At 40.5% G+C, this 22,282-nt stretch overlaps 1 protein-coding gene across 1 annotated transcript; it reads left to right on the top strand.

The window, feature by feature from the left end:
* The first annotated feature begins 102 nt into the window (after positions 1-102).
* On the top strand, positions 103-20,552 carry LOC123695551. Its single transcript, XM_045641431.1, has 22 exons — positions 103-553; positions 869-1,022; positions 3,346-3,564; positions 3,693-3,798; positions 4,059-4,205; positions 4,533-4,691; positions 6,394-6,533; positions 6,937-7,204; positions 7,422-7,675; positions 9,588-9,711; positions 9,953-10,073; positions 10,631-10,871; positions 11,354-11,475; positions 11,931-12,084; positions 12,935-13,091; positions 15,382-15,528; positions 16,304-16,435; positions 16,839-16,995; positions 17,251-17,398; positions 17,996-18,087; positions 18,393-18,513; positions 19,159-20,552. Exons 1-22 carry the CDS (start codon positions 367-369, stop codon positions 19,286-19,288), a joined length of 3,480 nt encoding a protein of 1,159 aa, XP_045497387.1. The 5' UTR covers positions 103-366; the 3' UTR covers positions 19,289-20,552.
* The last annotated feature ends 1,730 nt before the right edge of the window (positions 20,553-22,282 follow it).

Below are 22,282 nucleotides of genomic sequence, written 5' to 3'. Positions count from 1 at the left end.
TAGCATTTGTCAGCTGTCATGTTTTAAGCGTCAAAGTGACACCTGACAATTCAAACAGAAACTCAAAGAATAGGTATTGGTTTTCTTTTTCCTGTGTCTTTTTCGTCCTATTGCTTTGTCCTACAAAACCTTAGATTGAATTCTATTTAAATTATATATAACTCGACGTAACGATCCAACATTCCGACACTAAAATACATGTGGGAAAATGTAGTGTTCATCACAGTCCGATAGACGTCGGATATGATTGATCAAATGAAAGTAAATAATAAAAAAGTCTACGGATGTTAAGTGATATCTCCGCCGACTGCGCCCACAGTATCATTATGTGATTAGTTAAATTTATGAAGTAAGAAGCTGTTGAAAATGTCTGGTGAGGGCGAGCGGGCTTCGCGGCCTAACTCCTTGTTGCTAGAAGCGCCGGCGCCCGAGCGAGAGCCCTTGCGATTCGATGTGAACCTGGTAGGAGCTCCTCCCGAAGTTGAACAGCTCGTAAATAACATAAAACAAGTTGCAGAGGATTTTCTGTATCATTGGAAAACTTTCCCTATTGGTATGTGACTTTTTTAATTTATTTAAATATTTTGATACATATAAAATGTCATCAAACTATAGTACATGAATAACATAAATTCAAAATAATATAACAAGAAACCATAAAATTCTAACATTCTCCCATTGCATGAGAGAATGCAATAAATTTCATGATTGAAGAATTTAGAAAGTTTGTCTTCCATAAAACTGATTAATTCACAACAACATAGAAATTAGTAAGTGCTATTGTTTTTAATTCATAGTTTCAATGAATACTAGTAACTGTATAAATACAAACATATAATTATTTTAAAAATGTTTTTCTATCTTTCAGTCCTGCCGCAATCTCGGTTCACCGGGCCAGGTAATCACCCATCGGACATCATCATCGCACCACCATGTGATGAGATTGATGCTGCAGCACTTGACGCAGGCATTGAGCCCCATCCTCTGTCTCCGAAACAATTGCATTCTATTAGGGAGAAAGGGTAGGCAAATATGTTTAATTTTATACTATGCTTATTAATATTTATTATTAAATAATATTATTATTAAATAAGATTATTAATTAATAACCGGCCTATTTTGTTCTCACTGCTGTCTCCATCCATAATGTCATAAAGCAGTATTATTTCCAGTATAGAAAAGTGACAGTTGTTTAGTGCCATCATTTTCCCAAACAGCAAATAATACTGCTATAAGATATCATGGTAACCCCCTTGGGACATACAAGCTTAGGCAATAAGTGTAGATCATGTGAAAATTATAAAAATAAATAGAATCATTCATTTCATTTTCCATAAATTTACACCTGTCATTATTTGTTCAATAAGTTAAGTATGCACAAAATCATTATAACAATTAATAATTTATTCTACAAAGTTTTATTTGCTTTTTAAGTGTGTACTCATCATTTAATAATGCTCCCATGACTGACTGACTGACTGACTGACTGATGTTATATAAGTGTGTACTCATCATTTAATAATGCTCCCATGACTGACTGACTGACTGACTGACTGACTGATGTTAGTATACATTAAAATCTGTCTTCTTCTGTTGGAAGATATTTAGTTAAAACAATACAGTCAGAACATAATTTCTTCATTTTAAAATAAGTATAATGAGTTCTGAAAACTTAAGGACAAACAATGGAAGTATTTGTTGTATTCACAGGCACTTATTTATGTTAATTGTGTAATTATATTTTATGATAATGGGTATATTTAGCTATGAATAACAAAAGATCATACTTTTTTTTTAATATTATATATAAAAAGGATAAACTACTTTTGCAATCAAGCTTTTTTAGAACATATTTTTTATACTATAGTATATAATAAAAGCAAATTTAAAAACAAAAAAAAGTGATAAATGCAGAAAAAATTAAAAACATGTGTTGAAACAAATTATTATATTTTAATATTAAGTGATTTCATTTAGTGATATTTAATCATTTAGTGCAAATTATCATTATTCAGTATATATGCCATTCAGTAGTATAATATAATCATGTAGTATATAAGTAATTTTCTTGTTAAAAGCTGTCACAAGGATATATTTATGCAGAAGAAGTTAAATACTAAGCAATTGGAATCAATACGTGAATGGGGGTATGTCGCGTGTATATGTGTAGTTTATTTATGTGTATTATATTTTATGTAGGTGGCAATATTGTGATGATATTAACGTGATGGTGAAACTAATTCAATATTTTTAATGAATTTGAGTTGCTAAATGTAACTACGTGATGCGACATGGCGCGACATATTTGCCAATTATTGGACAAATTCGGCCGTGGCGCGTAGTTTCGGTGTCTCGTAGTGCGATTTAAAGAAATAATATTTTTCGTACGTTACGCTGCCGCGCAGTTACGCGAGGTGCGAACGGACCTTAAATGATTTTACTAACTATTCTCAGTACAACTGACACAAACAAAAACCAATATTAATCATATTAATTTTGTATGCTATAGAATATTTGTTTTTAATAACAGTTATGCAATTCTGTCTATTTGTCCTCCCCTATAAGAGAAGTGTTAATATAAAACATGAGAAAACAAAGAGAACTTTACACTTTACTACTTTAATTTATTTCCCCCATACCACTAAAATATGTACATTGAGTACTTTTAAATACAACCCAATCTATATGGTTATATAGAATAATTGCCACCTACATTCATACATAAGTCATATTTAGCATGCTCCCATTTAGAACCATACAATTCATGTAGCATATAGGATATTTATTATCATGTCATCTTCACTCTTATCTGTGTGTGATATTGTTATATTCTTATACTTAGTTTCTGTGTGAAACAATTCTCGAAATAAACACTATTTTAGTGTTAGTTATGAGACAATATAAAAGGTACTAGACATCTATATAATGTATTTTGTATTAATGGAGCTGTCTTTATTATAAGAAGATTGTTCTTTCTAGCCTTGATAGTAATAAAAGAACAGACATGCACTTAGTGATCCATAGACAATTTTAATTCCAAAAAAATTTAATATGCACCAATGATAATAAATAATAATTCATAGGCCAAAAATAATTCATAGACAAACACATAAATATTTTTATATTTATTTCTTTATCAATAATTCTTTCCTTAAAAAAAATGTCAATTTTTTCTGTGACTTTCATTTCTTTTTACATACATTAAATATCTCTTATTGTTTCTCTTAGCTTAAGCATATTTGAAATCAACAGCAGAAAAGGAGGATGTTCACCTTCAACTATATATTTTTTGTTATACCAGTTCGCTAATTTCTATTAACGCAAAACCGGCCACCTTGTCTCCAGGGAATTCGAAGTACCATCCCGGCATTTCCCCGGTCAGACTCACGTGTGGCGTGTAGCTGGTTGGCTGCAGCGTGGCAGAGTGCGTGCGAGAGAGGATCTCTACTGTCATGTAGCGAGGGCTGTAGCGTTGATAGTTGTGGTGGCGAGGGACCGGCTGGTGCGGGACGAGCGGCTGTCGGTTATAGCGGGGGTTAAAGCTCTTCTGAAGGGATTGCATAGGTATGTGTTTATGATGATTGCATACTCCTAAAATCAAACATATTTGTAAGGTTTTTGGAGTATGTAACTAATACGTGAGCAAGATTTTTTTTTATTTTTTGTTAAATATTTCTTTACATTGATTACAGGCTTTTGGATTTAATCATCGGTATGCCATGGCTAGAAGCTCGCGATCTTGATAAGAAAATAAGGGAAGAACGCTCGCGGTATTTAGTTGCAGAATTGATATGCAAGGTAGGTGATAAATTCAATTCAAATTAGGTGCAAGGTTACTCTAAAGTGCGCGCGCACACCGACACCTAAATTTAACAGCATGAAGTTAGTTCAAGGTGGTATGAAAATTGATAACTATGTTCAAGTTATATATTCTAGTATTTTTTTCCCTACGCCAAAGAAGTATAACTTCTAACGAGTGTACATAAGTACACACACTCTTTTTTTTTGTTTGATAGCACAAAAAAATGCAAAATATAATTAACATTCCGTTGTTACAGCCGGAAAACCGCGAGGATATATCGGCGCTCGCCGCGTGGGTGTCCCGTGCTATGCGTCGCGCCGCGGCCGAGAAGGCGGACGCGCGGGACCCGCCGCGCGCCGCGCCCCGCGTGCCGCACGCCTACACCACGCCGCAGCGGACGCAGGTGCGTGCGTGTGTGTGTGTCAGTGCGTGCGTGTGTGCGTGTATATTATTATATTAATAATTAAAAAAAATACCAATTACTTTTTTAAAGGACAGAATGAGTAATGTGCGTGTATACTATATTATTATTAAAAACATGGCCAATTCTTTACTTGCAAATTTCATGTCAAATACTTCACATATAAATTTTTCAAAATAAAAATTGAGAAAAACGTATTTAGGCACGTATTTTATTCCAAATAAATGAATTTGATCAATTTAAGGTTAATTTAACCTTCAAAGAGAATCCTGAATTTTAATGCGTAAATAACTAAATGAATGTTATTAGGTGGATTTAAGGCTGTACAGACGCGAGCTGCTGCGCCGCGCCGCGCCCGCGCTGCAGGCGATACTGGAGCGCGAGTCGCGCGGCTGGTTCCTGCACTTTAGAGAGAAACGCGCCGCGCACCTAGCTAGCCAGAAAGTGCCGTTGAAAGATATAGAAGAGGTGGGCTTATTTTTTTATTTAAAACTACCTTTCCACCCGCGGCATCGCCTGCGCAGTCAAAGAAAAACCCGCATAGTTCCCGTTCCCGTGGGATTTCCGCGATAAAATCTATCCTATGTCCTTTCTCGGGTATCAAAATAACTCTATACCAAATTTAATGTAAATTGGTTCAGTAGTTAAGGCGTGATTGAGTAACAGACAGGAAGACAGAGCTACTTTCGCATTTATAATATTAGTATGGATTAGATTTTTTAACACGTTTTTTTATATTTCATTTATTTGCTTCATAGATAGGGAGGCGAAGAGGGGAATTTTCTGCAATACTCGAGCGTGGCAGTTTAAGATATGAGAGATACCTTAGACCTAATAGAACAAACTTTTTCACTATTTAGCTCTATATGTAGTGACGCGCGCCTAGGATAGACGATCAGATTAGTAAAAAAAAATCGATAGTCTGAAATACTCGAGCGCGTCAGATTAAGATATTGGGGGTTGATTTTAGTGTTTTAAGACTAAATTTAATTAATCTGACCATAAGTCCTTGACGCCGCCGAGTTATAGGGTCGCGAACTTGTAAAAAAAAAACGTTAACCCGGCATTCTCGAGCGCGATTTTTTTTATTTTTATTTTGAAGAATATAATCTAAAACTTACTAAAAACACAAAATCTGCCGGTTTCCGCATGACCGGAAGTCTGGAGGAGCCATTTCGTCTTCCGAAAAACGCGTTGCAGCATATAAGTCGCGAACTTTACTTTTTCAAAAAACAAAGTTTAAATAAACAAAAAAGGTAATTTTATTTTACAAAAAAAGGTCTCTTTTCATTTTTGTCCAAAGTTTAATTTTTTTTTACTTGAAGCATCATAAAAACTCAAACTCCCGGTTTTTGGAGTATATCTCGAAAACTGAGGGTGGTAAGAAAAATTGATATGAAATAACGATGATTAAAAAAAAGAAACCCACAAACCTTTTTCGGTCAGATTAAGAGAACCCACCAACATTTTTATCAGATTAAGAAAATATGCTTTCAGGATACCTAGATAAACCTCCCCTATGAAAATCTGACGCGCTCGAGTATTTCAAAAGGACTTTTTTTTTCTGCATTTTCAAAAATTCATCGTAACTTATCGTCATGCCGTAATCGTCAGTTTTTTTAAGGGGAGCTTTCTTGGGGCCTAATTAACACCCCTTCCGAAAATCTGACGCGCTCGAGTAAATTTTTTTTTGTGCATTTTTGACGAATTTATATGCCTAGCCCCACCACGCAAACCGGCAGATTAGTATACCGTTGTTATCAGAGGCACTTGGGGCATACGTAGTATGAATATCTGACGCGCTCGAGAATGCCCAAGTAACTGTTTTTTTTTTTTTACATTTTTGAAAATCCGTACACGCCAAACCCACCGCTAAAATGGTTTTTACCATAGAAGCTTTTCTTTTCGAAATTATTTTCTCTTTCGATTTTGATAAGTCTCGACGACGCCGTTGAATTACGCCATTTAGCTACCTCGCCTCCCTATCTATCACCTGTGTGTCATACTTTATATGTAATTGACATACATGGGTACAATAATTTCATGAGTATCTTGAAATAAAATTATTTTGTTTTGCATGTTTTTTTTCAACTCTCATTTTGGTAATGTAATGTTGAAGAAAAAAAAACTTTTTTTTTTGTGATTTTTTGTATAAATCTCGTGTACACAGGAGGTATCAACAGCTGCGATGCGCGAGTACGTATCGCGCGTATGTGCCGCAGTGACGTCGAGCGCGCAGCTCGCGGCGCTCGGGCCCGACGTGCCCGACCTGCTTGCCGACCAACTGCGCGCGTATGCTGCGCTCACCAGGTAATGTAAAGGATAAGTTAGAGAAGTGATAAAAAAAGAAAAAAATGTGTGCGTGTACTAGTGTACACATGTAAGAAGTGAAACTTTTTTATGACCTTATTTTTCAAAAAATAATTTACTATATGCAACTTTACAGAAATATGTCGAATCACGCGTGGTAGGGATAAGAAAAAGAAAGTAACGGAAAAATGTCACGCGTAGCGATAAAATGTTACACTAAATTTTTTTCCAACCCCGTTAAAGAATTTTCCTTTCAAAAAAAAAACTTACTAAAAGTTAAAAAATAAAATCTATGAATTCACAAATCCTGTCGTATTCTGGAACATTTGGTTAAAAAGGACATTCACGCGTCGTTAATTGCATATTTTTAACAAAAAATAAAAATATTATAATTATTCATCAGAGCGGAAGAGGGTGTGCGCCGCAAGCTCGAAGCCGGCCTAGCAACCGCTGAAGCCCGCATACGAGCGTCCCACCCGATCCTGTCACGTGCGGACGCGTGGCGAAACGAGAAGCTGGCGATAGCCGCACAGCGCCTGCGCTCCGAGCTGCGCTGGACGGCCATGGAGGACGCGGCCGCGGCCATGCAGGCGCACAAGCTGCACCAGCATCGATACTTCCTGCTGAGGGACCTCACGTTCTTGAGGGACAGGGAGCCGCTGTTGATGAAGGTATGTTCGTAATGGAGATTTTCAATTTAGTTGCTGTAGCTATGAAATATATACAGTTTTCAGAAAATTTCGAAAATGCGGGTAGTTGAAAAAAAATTATAATTTGTAGTAAAAAAAAAATTTTTTATAAAAAGTTATATTTAATGGAAATTAATATATAAGAGATTAACAAACACTAGGGCTGGTTCAATAAATATAATTATAATGTTTTGCACAGGAGCTGCGCGCGGCGAAGACGCCGACGAACGAGTTCCGGTTCGCGACGCGCATCTGGCTGGCGCGCAACTGGGCGGTGGTGCGGCACTTCCGCGGGCGCGCCGAGCGCATCCCCACCGTCATCAGCGCGCGCCCCACCAACATCGTCACCCCGCGCTCCGACCCCTCGCAGCCCGTGTTCCTCGCGCACCGCGACACGCTGCGCGCCGCCTGCACGCGCTGGCCGGCCTGGCGGCTGCTCACGCTGGCGCACAGGTCAGTGGCGCCCCCCCGCAGCCCGTGTTCCTCGCGCACCGCGACACGCTGCGCGCCGCCTGCACGCGCTGGCCGGCCTGGCGGCTGCTCACGCTGGCGCACAGGTCAGTGGCGCCCCCCCGCAGCCCGTGTTCCTCGCGCACCGCGACACGCTGCGCGCCGCCTGCACGCGCTGGCCGGCCTGGCGGCTGCTCACGCTGGCGCACAGGTCAGTGGCGCCCCCCCGCAGCCCGTGTTCCTCGCGCACCGCGACACGCTGCGCGCCGCCTGCACGCGCTGGCCGGCCTGGCGGCTGCTCACGCTGGCGCACAGGTCAGTGGCGCCCCCCCGCAGCCCGTGTTCCTCGCGCACCGCGACACGCTGCGCGCCGCCTGCACGCGCTGGCCGGCCTGGCGGCTGCTCACGCTGGCGCACAGGTCAGTGGCGCCCCCCCGCAGCCCGTGTTCCTCGCGCACCGCGACACGCTGCGCGCCGCCTGCACGCGCTGGCCGGCCTGGCGGCTGCTCACGCTGGCGCACAGGTCAGTGGCGCCCCCCCGCAGCCCGTGTTCCTCGCGCACCGCGACACGCTGCGCGCCGCCTGCACGCGCTGGCCGGCCTGGCGGCTGCTCACGCTGGCGCACAGGTCAGTGGCGCCCCCCCGCAGCCCGTGTTCCTCGCGCACCGCGACACGCTGCGCGCCGCCTGCACGCGCTGGCCGGCCTGGCGGCTGCTCACGCTGGCGCACAGGTCAGTGGCGCCCCCCCGCAGCCCGTGTTCCTCGCGCACCGCGACACGCTGCGCGCCGCCTGCACGCGCTGGCCGGCCTGGCGGCTGCTCACGCTGGCGCACAGGTCAGTGGCGCCCCCCCGCAGCCCGTGTTCCTCGCGCACCGCGACACGCTGCGCGCCGCCTGCACGCGCTGGCCGGCCTGGCGGCTGCTCACGCTGGCGCACAGGTCAGTGGCGCCCCCCCGCAGCCCGTGTTCCTCGCGCACCGCGACACGCTGCGCGCCGCCTGCACGCGCTGGCCGGCCTGGCGGCTGCTCACGCTGGCGCACAGGTCAGTGGCGCCCCCCCGCAGCCCGTGTTCCTCGCGCACCGCGACACGCTGCGCGCCGCCTGCACGCGCTGGCCGGCCTGGCGGCTGCTCACGCTGGCGCACAGGTCAGTGGCGCCCCCCCGCAGCCCGTGTTCCTCGCGCACCGCGACACGCTGCGCGCCGCCTGCACGCGCTGGCCGGCCTGGCGGCTGCTCACGCTGGCGCACAGGTCAGTGGCGCCCCCCCGCAGCCCGTGTTCCTCGCGCACCGCGACACGCTGCGCGCCGCCTGCACGCGCTGGCCGGCCTGGCGGCTGCTCACGCTGGCGCACAGGTCACTGGTGTAGCAGAAGTGAAACTTCTTTGGAAACTTAAAAAAATATAAATTTATAAAAAATTATTTGAATGCCATAAAACCAAAAATATAATTTCAAGATTAAAGAAACCAATATCCTCGCCTTACTCCATGACGTGACGGTATTGCCATGACGAGACCTTGAAATTTTACTCTCAAGTCTCAACGCGCATAAAAAAGTTTCACTTCAAAAATAAAAAATAAATATTATGTAAAAATAAGCTCAATAATAATCACTCTGATAAAATAGGTAAACAGTTCCTTAAATCGAACTTTGTATACTTATCAAGGATCGGTGATAATTCAATAAAATAATCTTATTATCCTGAATTATAAATGATAACAAATAACATGAACAAAATATTATGGCTGAATTGCTACGAAAACAGGATGGTAAGCCATGTCGTTTTTTTTGTCGTTTGCTGGACTTGGCGAAAAAAAAACAATTCGCCAGGTTTTTTGTTGATCAGATTACATTGATTGTTATGATTATATTATTTATATCATCATAAATTATATACAGAGTAATTATCTCACAGAGCGTGGTCCTGGACGTGGAACATCATGTTCCTGCTGGGCGTGGTGGTGCCGTGGTGTTCGCCGCTCTCTCTACGCACATTACTCTGTGTCAAACCGTTCGTGCCTGACTTGGAATTATCGCAGGTATTTTTCGCAGGATTTAAATGTGTCGGCATGCAAATAAATCCTTAAAATTAGAAAAAAATGTTAGAAGAATGCAATTACAGTCTTCGCTCTTTCATTTGTATTTGTCTCGATATTGTTTTATTTCCAAACTTTATTAAATATATTTTTTTTTTATATTATTTTATTAAAGAAAGAAAATACATTTATTTGTACCGATGCACATTAATTCATAAAACAATACATTAATTTCTTTGTTCAGGTAAACGGAACTCTATTTCCAAAGAGGAGTAGCGAAACGCAAACGATGTGGTCTCGTCTGTTACAACTGTGGCGATATGTGTCCAAGGAGCGGACGAGGTTCGAAACGGAACCAGATACGGGTGAGCGATATGTTATTTACAGGATAATTAAAGAAAATATCGGAAAATCTTAGTGATTTTGATCTAGAAAGAAAGAAAATCCATTTATGTATTTAGTGAGACAGTGTGTACCGAAGATGGATAAAAACAGAAATACGTTTAAAAAATATACAGAAAAAACAATGTAGTAATAGTTGTTCTGCAGTACCGTCGCAATGTATCGCAGAGATCGTAGGATCAATTTTGATTTATTTCTTTTTGGAATTAAATCAAATCATTCATATTTTTTTGTAGAAAATAAGAAGCTCTAATTAGTCTGTAATCAGAAATGAAGTTTAAACCGTACAGTACTTCAATATGTTGTATATTTTTAGGTCAATTTGACAGGATACTTCGCTCATTGTTTTATTCTGTGCTTCTATCGTGTGTTTAAGTGCTTCTAGAAGAAGTCTAATTGAATAAATAAATGTTTGAGTTTGAATTTGTTGAAATGCATTTCCATGACCGTTAATTTCCTATTCATTGTCAATTTATCACTAAAACTTTGTGCATGAAAGTTCTCCAAATGTATTGATCAGGTCTGCTGGGCAAAGGGCTGAGCCGGCAAGCGCACCGCGTGTGGACGTACGGGCTGGTGGGCGGGCTGGGCTCGCTGGCGCTGCTGCTGCTGTTCCCGCTGGCCGCGCTGGCAGTCAGCGCGCTGTCCCTGTGCGCAGCGCTGTCCGTGCCGCTGTGGGCGCCGGCGCTGGCCCTGGCGCTGCACGCGGCCAGCGCGCTGCTGTACGAGCTGGACACGCCCAACCCGGGCAAGCTCAACAGGTGCTGTACTGGAACTGTGTATCAACAGGTGCTCTACCCGTGGAACTGTGTATCGACAGGTGCTGTACCCGTGGAACTGTGTATCAACAGGTGCTGTACCCGTGGAACTGTGTATCGACAGGTGCTGTACCCGTGGAACTGTGTATCAACAGGTGCTCTATATCCGTGGAACTGTGTACGTGAGAGTTACAGCGTCGCGTCGGTGACCTTGAGCCGCAGTGTGTTAGCGCTACAGTTGATATTTTTCTCGATCATTAGGCGTTTCTATGGCTCTAGCGCTCTGCGCGCTCTGTGGGCTGTCACGCTCACCGTGCCACTGTGAGCCTGTGGGGACTTTCCATGTGCTCTATTGTCTCTTTAATTAGCTCCTCTTTCAATATTTTTATGTTTACCCCCTCTATCTGGCTCACCGAGATTCACTAATTGTGTCTATAGATTATGGTTTCGTGTACAATCATATTATTTTTTTGTTCAATTTACAGATGGTTCGTGTTATTCGAAGTGTTAATATGGCGTATCGCAATACTAGGAATACTCCAGCCGCTCCTCGCAATCGTAGTCGCGATTGTACTCTGTCCGCTCTCTGCGCTTATATTACTTGTCGGTAAGTTGTTTCTTAAATGATTTGTGAAATATTTGTGTATATTGAGAACAATGCATGAAGGGTTTTGGTAACAGACTTTGTTTTTTTAATCGACTTCAAAAAAGGAGGTTATCAATCCGGCCGGTATAATTTTTTTTTTTATTTATGTACACCGATTACTCCGAGGTTTCTGAACCGATTTACGTGATTCTTTTTTTCATACAAAGAAAATGTTGCAATATCCTTGGTTTCAATGTTTTTTGTGTAATAAGGTGGTGTGGGGTGGTTATATAAAAAAATTAATTGATTTTTTTGATTAAAAAAAGGTTGTGATGTCCTTAGTTTGAAATTTTTTTATAATAGGTGGTGTGGGTCGGTTAAATAAACGGTTACTTACAGATTTTTATTGTTTTTTTTTTTTGAAAAAAAAAGTGATACATACCTATATCTTTTGTTTTGAATTTTTTTAATGTTAGGCGGCGTGGGTTGGTGGGCGTGCCGCGGTGTGTGGGAGCGCGTGGCGTGGCGCTGGGTGATCGTGCGCGCGGCCCGCGTGCCCGCGCACGACTCGGCGTTCGCGGCGCGCGTCGCCGGGCCAGGCCTGCACTGCCGCGCGAGCTATCAGATCACGTGAGTGGGGCGGGGCGAGTGGGAGGAGCTTGTAGCTAGGGACGGGGCGTATGTGGACTTGTAGCTAGGGGCGGGGCGAGTGGGGAGCTTGTAGCTAGGGGAGGGGCGAGTGGGAGGAGCTTGTGTGCGACACTGTGAACAGCCCGGTAAGCCGACGAGTGCCATGACGTCCCGAACAGAAGTGGGAGGAGCTAGGGGTGGGGCGAGTGGGAAGAGCTTGTAGCTAGGAAAATGTATACGTCTTAGTGAGTGCTGAGATTAGATTTACGCGTGCGTGTGTACGCGTCTTAATGAGTGATGTGACGAGACTAGTAGGTGGGTGCGGGGGGGAGTGAGAGTAGATTGTAGGTAGGGCTGGACGTGTGGGAGGAGCTTGTAGCTAGGGGCGGGCGAGTGGGAAGAGCTTGTAGCTAGGAGAGTGTATACGTCTTAGTGAGTGCTGTGATTAGATTTACGCGTGAGTGTGTACGCGTCTTAATGTGTGCTGTGACAAAAAGTGGGCCATTCGAAAATGCATGTTTACACGTGATGTGATAATGCGCTTCCGTGTTTCGTATCAGATGACGCTAGATGGCGCAATTAGTAGGTGTGTTTAGTCGGAGGTTATCTCACAACAGGGAGTGCTGAGAAGCTTTTAAAATACTTGCTGTGAATGTTAATGCTTAAGACCTTTGAAGTGTGTGTAAAAAATGAAATTTTACGTTTATAACATTATATTTACATAAAAAAATTCATAATTTCGAAGGTAGTTTTGTATTTTTTTTTTTTACACCTATCCGTTACAATATTGTGAACTATACACAATTTTCTTCATAAAAACTCATGAAAATGTTTTTTCACGTAATCCCAGTGCTGCGCAAGCGCTAGCAGCGGTGTGCGCGCGCGCAGAGAGCGAGCAGCTGAGCGCGTGGGCGGCGCAGTGGGAGGCGGCGGTTGAACGACCGCTGAGGGATTACAGACACTTTGTGGACGCCTGCTTTGGACCGTTTTCTGTGCAGATCGCGAAGGTATATACAGATAGATACATTTGTATATAGACATACAATGTAAAAACACTTGTAGTTTGCGATAAATAATGATTAAATGTGCAATTTTGAAATTTAATTACTGCATACCTGTTTATAGAAATTATTCATCTTTTCTTCTTATCAATCATCGGTCTTTTTTAAACTCCAAATCGTTATTTTTTTTTTACTCTTACCCTAGTGTAGCTAGGTGTGTTTTACCCAAAAATTACTAGCGGCACTAGGATGAGTACAAATAGCTGCAGCAGTTACATATTCGACATTTCTCTTTTTGTTGGATACATATAGACAGTAAGAGAAAGTTTGCTCACACATCCGAATATACTTTTTATATGATGTTTTTTTTTTTGTATTTTTGAAGTGAAACTTCTTTATCGGTGTTGGAAAAAAATTTTTCGTTACGCTTGACATTTTTCCGTTACGCGCCATCTTTTTCTTAACCCTACCACGCGTGATTCGACGTATTTCTGTAAAGTTGCATATAGTAAATTATTTTTTGAGAAAAATAAGGTCATAAAGAAGTTTCACTTCTTACGTGCGTACACTAGTTCATGCACACATTTTTTTTTAATTAAATAAATAATGTAACCCCACAGAACAGTAAAAACTAATAGAAGTGCTATAATGTCATAATTAGTATGAAAACCAGTGTCGCCAAACCCACACATTTAAATCGATAGTTATACAGTACACTACAAGTAAACTATGCCTTTGATTGGACAGCTTAATTTGAGTAAAAACTGACTTAGGTTATAAATTCAGCATTTCAATATGTACCCTAACGCACCCTGTTACGGTTTATTTTAATATAGCATCTCTAGGCATATTAGCTGTTTTGTTTCTCTTTGCTCAGAAATTCCAAATTCGAAAACATTCAGCTACTCCACAACAGAGGGCGTTAGTTTTCGATACATATGACTTTGAACCTCAACACATAAAGATAAGGTTGAAATTTGTATCACTCTACATTAATGACATTAACTTGATGCTATGCTCTAAGGGATGTCAGCCTTGTTATCGATAATTCACAAATAAATATTTTTTTGTGAATTTTTTTTGCTTTCTATTATATGAGTATAGTATAATGTGTCACATTTTGGAGTATGTTTATTACTACTAAGTACGTCTTTTCATATTATTATATTAAAATAAAAAACGGAATAGAATAGTATAAATCTATATTTACAAAATACAAACAGAAATTATGCATTATTTTAAATCTTGGAACTGCCGTAGGTTTGATGTATCGGTGGCCTTTGTTAGACTGCTTTGTGTTGTACGGCATCCAGTTAACTCGTCACGTTGCATTTATCCATTTCTCTTTTAAATTAGCCTCTTTGGAAAATCTATAAATAAATAGGACTAATGAAAGCTAAGGAAAAATAAAATAAAATTTAATATTTTATAGTGATTGTCTTTTCTAAAGTATCGATACTGTCTATATGCGCCACATGCATCACTAATCCGACATTCGTTTGTTTATTGCAATAATATTCCAGTAAGTCTTGTTTGCTATTCAATCTATATTAGTACTAATTTCTTATGGATTAAGGTTCATTTTGACTTAATATTTTTATAAATTTTTGACAAATTACGACAAGCGAAGTTATAACATAAAATATATTTAAAATAAATTAAAATAAGACTTACCGATGGTATGAAATGCCTCCATTGCTGATATTATTGTGTCTGCTATCATTTTTGGTCTCTAATACAAAACAACACGTCCTTATTAATGAATAAATATGGAAAAAAGGTTTGACAGCTGACAACCGACTCGAATATTTTTCTGCGCACAACTGAGAGCAAGTTAGGTGATCTTACCTTACTAGTGACACGTGGGCCACGCCCACATCACACTTCTATTAGTTTTTACTGTTCTGTGTGTAACCCAAACATAACTTGCTACACTTGGATGAGTAAAAATAGCTGCAGGAGTTACATATTCGACATTTCTTTTTTTGTTGGATACATAATACATATAGACAGTCAGAAAAAGTTTGCTCACATATCCGAAAAAAAATTTGATATGTTTTCTTGACGTGACAACGTCTTATAATTCGATAGAGCCGGCTGCACGCCCGAAAAAACATGACTCATGCGGCGTTACCTCGCTCTGAAGCGTTCCATGTAAGGCTTGAAGTGCAAGCGAGAGCGCGGAACGAGCGACAAAGAAGCACAATCGTTGTCACGTTCAACTATCGTCAGTAAACCGACTTTACAGACAACCAATTTTTTTAATCCAATTTTTTTTTGTTTGTTGATTCCCCAGACGGGCGCGTACAAGCAGCTCGAGAAGGAGTGCAGCGAGCTGGTAGCGTCTGGACGCGAGAAGCTCGCGGCGCGGAGACGGGACCTCGCGCTCGGGCTCAGTGACGCGGCTCGGGCGCGCTGCCGCATGCCGCCGCACGAGCTAAGGGTGAGCACAGATTATACAGGGTGACTGGTAATTCGACGTGATCCTTCAAAGGGGTTATACTAGAGGTCATTTGCAACAAATTAAGTCCAGCTAACCAGGGGTCAAAAATGGATGGTTATTGAGCTATGACCCTTTTCTTTTTGAGGTGATGCAAGTTTTGGGCAAGTTTTTTTTTTTTTTAAACTGATCGCTCATTCTTCGGCTTTCAAAAAAATATCAATTGAATGTTAACAGTGTAGTAGTTTTTTCATAATTAATTGTTTTTGGTAAAAAGGCAGAAAATTTTCATATCAAAATCCGTCATAGCTCAATAACCATCCATTTTTGACCCCTAGTTAACTGAACTTAATTTGTTGCAAATGACCTATAGTATAACCCCTTTGAAGGATCACGTCACACCAGTCACCCTGTAGAAGAACTAGCTGTTGGTCTTAACGTGATGATATATAGCCTATAGCCTAACTCGATAAATGGGCTATCTAACACCGAAATAATTTTTCAAATCGGTCCAGTAGTTCTCGCGCTCGGGCTCAGTGATACGGCACGGGCGCGCTGCCGCATGCCACCGCACGACCTGCGGTTGAGAACAAATAGAAGAACTAGCTGTTGGTCTTAGCGTGATGATATATAGCCTTCCTCGATAAATGGACTATCTAACACCGAAAGAATTTTTCAAATCGGACCAGTATATATTTTAATATATATTATGTATATTTTTTTTTGTTTCTAGAACGCAGTTTATAAAGTGCTCAATTTTAATATTTTTTTATTGCAGAAAGCGATCCAAGCGTCCGCACAGGAGCTGGCTCGGCAGCTGGGCACAGCAGCGCGCGCGGACGACTGGTGGGCGGCGCGCGGCCTCGAGCCGAACGACTGGCACGCGCTAGCCGCTAATACGCTCGCTGAGGTTAGATATTAGTTATTTGTAGTTACTAGACACGTACGTATACACACACGCACGCACATGCATAATCAGGCACGCTCACACACACACACATTCACACACGCACGCACGTGTATAATCACGCAAACATATACATACACACACACATACTCATTCACACACGCACGCCGTCGTGCACAAACACACCATTTAAGATTTTCTAACTTGAAGAAATTTTGCCAAGGTGCGGCCAAAAAGCGCGGCTTCCTCTCATGATATTTTTTCTATTAGTTTTTGAAATGAAATGAAATGAGGTTGAAAAATAATATAATACATATATGTGATTTGACACATTTTAATGCTGTAGAACTAAAGAAAAATTTAATTTAAAAAATTTCATATTACAAAATATTGTGTTGCTATCCAGGTATTCGACGCAGAGATCCTCGTGCCGCTAGAGGAGGGCGAAGCCCGACTACCTCTAGAAGCGGGCGGTGCGGTGGGCACGTGGGAGGCGCGCTGTGCGCGGGACCACGCGCCGCCCGACGTGCTCGCCGAGCGGGACGACTGGGGACTCGCTGGCGGTGAGAGCTTGTAGTGTATTAAGCTTTGAGCGAATATAAAAAAAAAAAAGTTTAAATTGATCGCATAGTTTACGTACTAAATGCGTAGAACGTGTCAAGGAAGCCTTGTATCTACAGCAAAATTTAAAAAAATTTTTTTAGTTTCGTTCGATGCGTTCAACGTATACCTGTTCGTTTTCGTTAAAATCTGACGAACAATCAATTTGTTTATTTTTGTTAGAAACAGATGTTTTAAAATGTGTTGCGCATGCGCAGGTCCATGGGGCATGTGCGCCGAGTGGGGCGGAGCGCCCTTGCCGCGCGTGGCGGCGCCGGCGCTGGACGCGAGCGCGTTCAGCCCGCGCGCGCCGCACCTGCCGCCCGTGCCGCACCCCGCCGCCATAGCGCTCGTGCTGCACAACAGGTGACACACACACACACACACACACACACACATGTACGAACATGGAGATTAGATAACGATAACGCCTTTACACGCATGTAGGCAATCCTTCCTACACACACACGCAAACACACACACCCACATTGAGATTGGGGACGTACGAAAAGCCTTCACACACATGCAGGCAACTACACCAAACGATGCAGAGTCGTCTTTCCACGCACACAAACGCATAAAGATACCCACACATTGCAGATACGCTCACGAAACATTTCACACATATCATCATACACACAAACATAACGTACACGTTTCTTTGTCACACATTGATGCATCGTTAAATATGAATACTTTTGTGAATACATTGCTTATTTATATTAAACTAGCAAACCGAGCGAATTTCGTTTCGCCACCAGAGACACCTTTTCTTTGCTATAAACCTCACGGAGCCTGAGACCTTTCCAACGAATGCAAAACCGTGGAAATCGGTTCGTGCATTCTGGAGTTATAGCGTCAGGAAGGAAAACTCGACTTATTTTTATATAGTAGATATGACCTCGGCAATATGTGCATTGTGCACTTCTTAAAAAAGTAATGAAGTATAATATAACATTCCAGAGAGTCGGACAACCCCGTGCCATTGGAATCGGAATTGTGCGCGGAAATCCTGCGCAGCTTAGAGGACGCGCCTGACTGCGATGACAGGCGAGGTATGTTATGAACAGTTTGTATTTTATTACCAAACTCGAATGATTTTTGTTTTCATTTGAATTATCTGTGTAGCTCTGAGAACTATAAAGCATCTTCAGGTTTCCAGATACACATTGAAAGATTTTAGAGAAATTAGGTTTGTCTAAATAGATAGGCTTGTTTATTGAAGTGAAACCTCTTCACGCGCGTTCAGAGTAAAATTTCAAGTTCGCGTCATGGAGTAAGGCGACTATTTTAGTATCTTTGAATTTTGTCAAAGTTTCACTTCTGACATAACACGCGTTATTTTTTTTCTATTTTGTAGATGGTGTAGAGAGATACCGTGGTGGTGGCAGCGAAGCGACCAGTGAAACTAGCGGCTCGTCTTCCCCGGACGAAGAGCGAGCCCCGCACGTTGAGGACACACCAGATTCCGCGTTATGCAGGTACAAACACACTAAGATAGGATAGGATTTACAACTTTCGGATATGTTCCATATTGCCTATCTGTCGATTAGAATGACAGATATGGTATGAAAATATACGTCGAAGTGATTAATGGCTTATGAGTGACTTAATCGGCAAATTGTGAAACTGGCCCTATTACACTTTATCAATGCGCATTTATAAACAGGATCCTTCTCTTAGGGAAATGAGAAAATTCTTTGTGATTGATAAACTCATAAAATTCTTAACTGACGTTGAAAACTTGTTCATCAGAATTTGCTAAAATATTTTTAAAAAAAGAGTAGATAAGTAATGTCTTCTTGCGAACTTCTATTAGCGTTATTTTTCAAAACTGTCAAAGGTGTTCTACGGGATTGCAAATACTTAATTTTTTTTAAATAAAACGAGTATATGTACTCGTTTTATTTAATTATTTTATACAATACAAGGTTTCCGTTCGCGCAGTCAAAGAAAAACCCGTATAGTTCCCGTTCCCGTGGGATTTTCAGGATTGCGTAATTTTCCCGGGATAAAAAGTAGCCTATGTCCTTTCTCGAAAATTGGTTCAGTAGTTTAGGCGTGATTGAGTAACAGACAGACAGACAGAGTTACTTTCGCATTTATAATATTAGTATGTATTCCAGGATATCTCCCCTCGGTGAGCGAGCTGCGTGTCGTTGGACACTAACGGGTCGCGGTGTGAGGTTACGCGCTGATCTCGCCAGCCCGGAGGACGTTACTCTTGATGCTGATCGACATGGGACCTCTGTATAGAGGGGGGAGAAGTGTATAGGGGGATCCTGTTAGCTTGTACAATTTGGGGGAGCTTAGTGAGCGAGAGGTCTATAAAAATCGTGTCGCCTGCGGAATGTGGAAAATTTATGAGCTATGAGGGAAAACGACGTTTGTAAGGTGTCTTGTGTCGCTAACATAAGGCACAGGCTACAATCGTAATTACAGTAATCACATGTGGTATTTCATTAAAAGCGACACAGGAATTGTGAGGTGGAAACATGCTTTCTGAAGTACATATAATACTATCTATTTAAATCTTCTGGCCTACAAATACAAATATAGTGCATTTAATAATGAAACACGTAAATTAACGCGATTGTTACATGTACCTTTAACGAAAACGAATACATGCAATAGATTAGTTTGAGTATAAATATATTTCAGATCTTTTACAACTCTGTAAAAATGATGTTGGCTCAAAATTATTAATAAGTTATCAACATCTATACCTGTGTATAGATAATAATTAATTACGAATGTAATACGTAAATACTCGATCGAATCTCAAAATCGGCTTAGCATATGTAAAGAGAGTATATTCTTAATATAATATAATAATATATTAGTAAGCACTGCTTAAGCAATTATTCTAAGGGGATATTTACATTAAGCATAGGATTCTATTGCCGCTATTGTAGTGGTGGAATTGAAAATGTAATTAATTTTACGTAAATTTGGGACTAAATTTTATTATTATTTTTGGGCTTTTTCCGCTGTTGACAATTCTTCTTTTAAAAAGAAAGAAGAAGAAGAAAGAACTCTATAATAAATTGAATCAATTCTCAATTTTTGGCGCTATGTTTTAAAAATATTTATAAACGCGTATGATTTTAAATACTTCTTAATTGTCAAGGGAAACATAATTTACCAGAAAATTTCTTTAAAACTCTCCAACGATCCCTTGTTTGTAATTTTAAATGTACGTAAATGATAACAGAATTATTTTTAGTGTACACTAGCGCATAATACAAGAAAATTTTAATTCGTAAGTCTATCTCGTATAGGATAAGAGGAAAATGTACGGAAGACTTGTAATACCTCAGTATGTGCACTTTAAACGATTTGTGCAAGCTTCGCGGAGTAAAAGTAAGATAAAGGGTGTTTTTTACCAGTAATGTACGAGGTTGTGTAGCGAGGAATGTGTTTGTTAATTGTTAATAACCAATAGTATCACTTCGAACGCTTTAAACTTCAAACTAAATGAAGCGACATGATTGGCTCTTTACTAACACATTCTTCGCTCGTACATTATGGTGGAAAAGCACCCTAAGCATTGTTCCGACTATGCATTTACCCTTGCGTATACGCAAGTGGGATTTTAGATCTTAGTACCTAGACATTAGGGAGCTGTTTGCTGTGAAATTCAATTCTGAAAAATTATAAAGATAATAATTCAAATTACTCATAATAATCCCCGATTCCATGATTTTAGTAACGTTTACGTACGTCAAATGATGTTAAAGAGTGAAAGAGACAAATAAACGAACAAAAGGATTATTTAATATAGCATAGCTAATGCTAATGATGCGCAAAATTATTAATTTGATTTCAATAATTTATCATCGTGTTACTTTTTAACACGTAATTATTTTTTTTCTCGTGAAAAATAAAGGATTTCGAAGATCTTATTTTGTTAAAGCACAATACATGATCATAATAAGTATTAAGATGCATTTTTTTAAGTATTCGAAATGAGATTCATAGTCTTAAATTTGTCACAAATTATATTTTTATATCATTAGTCATTACATATTTATAATTTGTTATTTTTATTGTAGTTGGCCTACGATTACTTCATACACGTTTTACATACATATTCTACGCATGAGTCGAAATCGCATTTTTTTTTTATAATATCATCAACCAATTTTCTCGTAGTTTAAGTAATCTATCCCCCGAAAAATAACTTCTCTGTGACGATCTTAAGTCAACAATTAACGAAATAACGAATTTACACTTTAGCTACTACATGTTTAAAGAGTGCCTACATTTTATTGCAATTATTTTAGTAGTGAATAGGTTAGAATCAACAATGGCCGGTTTTTCAACGTGCAAGTAACAGTTATTCCAATAATATAATGCCATCTCATATTTGTCTAAAGGAAAGAATGAGACAGTACTTATATTATCAAGATATCTTGATAATATAAGTTCTGTCTAGTTACTTTGTTTGAAAAATCCACCCCAATACCATTGAGATAATATTAATATGGAGCAGACACCACGAACAAAATCTGTGCGCCAAGCGCGGCGGCGCGGGGCGCGCGAATGACGGCTAGACAGTCATAGATTATGCGATGTCACTGACTCACCGCTATAGAGGCGACACTTTGTTTCATTCTGTCTATTTTATTGGGTGCCACTCCTTACATGCACGTTGACTTGAAATTTTCTTTGTACTTACTTAATATTTATTTTAGGTATAAACTGACTTTACTACGCGGGGCTAACAATATCTGGCATATAATATAGGATGATGTAAATAGTGACGTCATATGGAATAATTTAATTTTTTTCGTGTTTTAGGTTCAGTCAGGGCTATGGGAAGTTTTATTCCTTACAAATTGAGCCTTTTTTAGAAAAAAAATAATTTTTCCCTTTCTTCACGGCCCAGACATGGAAACCTTGAATAGAAAAAATATTAATTACTTATCTCTGAACTAGCGGTCCGCCCCGGCTTCGCCCGTGGCACATATTTCGCAATAAAAAGTAGCCTATGTTCTTTCTCAGGGTCTTAAGATTGTCTGTGCCAAAGGAGAATGCCCATGAAAGTATGGACCACAGTACAGTGTTGCGTCAATGCCAGAGTGGTTTTGGAGGGTTCTTCGATCTTCAAAAGATTTTTACCAATTGATTTTTTTGTGATAAAAACAGGGGTTTTCAAGATATTGAGAAAAATGTGAAATAACCTCAAAACTTAAATAACCCCGATTTAGTTAGGTTTATGTGTGATTTAGGTAACATTTTATCGTC

This window comes from Colias croceus, chromosome 11 (assembly GCF_905220415.1).
Source record: "Colias croceus chromosome 11, ilColCroc2.1".
NCBI lineage: Eukaryota > Metazoa > Arthropoda > Insecta > Lepidoptera > Pieridae > Colias > Colias croceus.
This window is presented reverse-complemented; position numbering and strand designations above follow the sequence as displayed.

Bases quoted from the DNA above. Each gene is read 5' to 3' on its own strand.
- LOC123695551 (XM_045641431.1), top strand. From the start codon at position 367: ATGTCTGGTGAGGGCGAGCGGGCTTCGCGGCCTAACTCCTTGTTGCTA. The intron at 3,565-3,692 runs GTATGTGTTTAT...CATTGATTACAG, and splicing joins CTTCTGAAGGGATTGCATAG to GCTTTTGGATTTAATCATCG. The intron at 3,799-4,058 runs GTAGGTGATAAA...CCGTTGTTACAG, and splicing joins TTGCAGAATTGATATGCAAG to CCGGAAAACCGCGAGGATAT.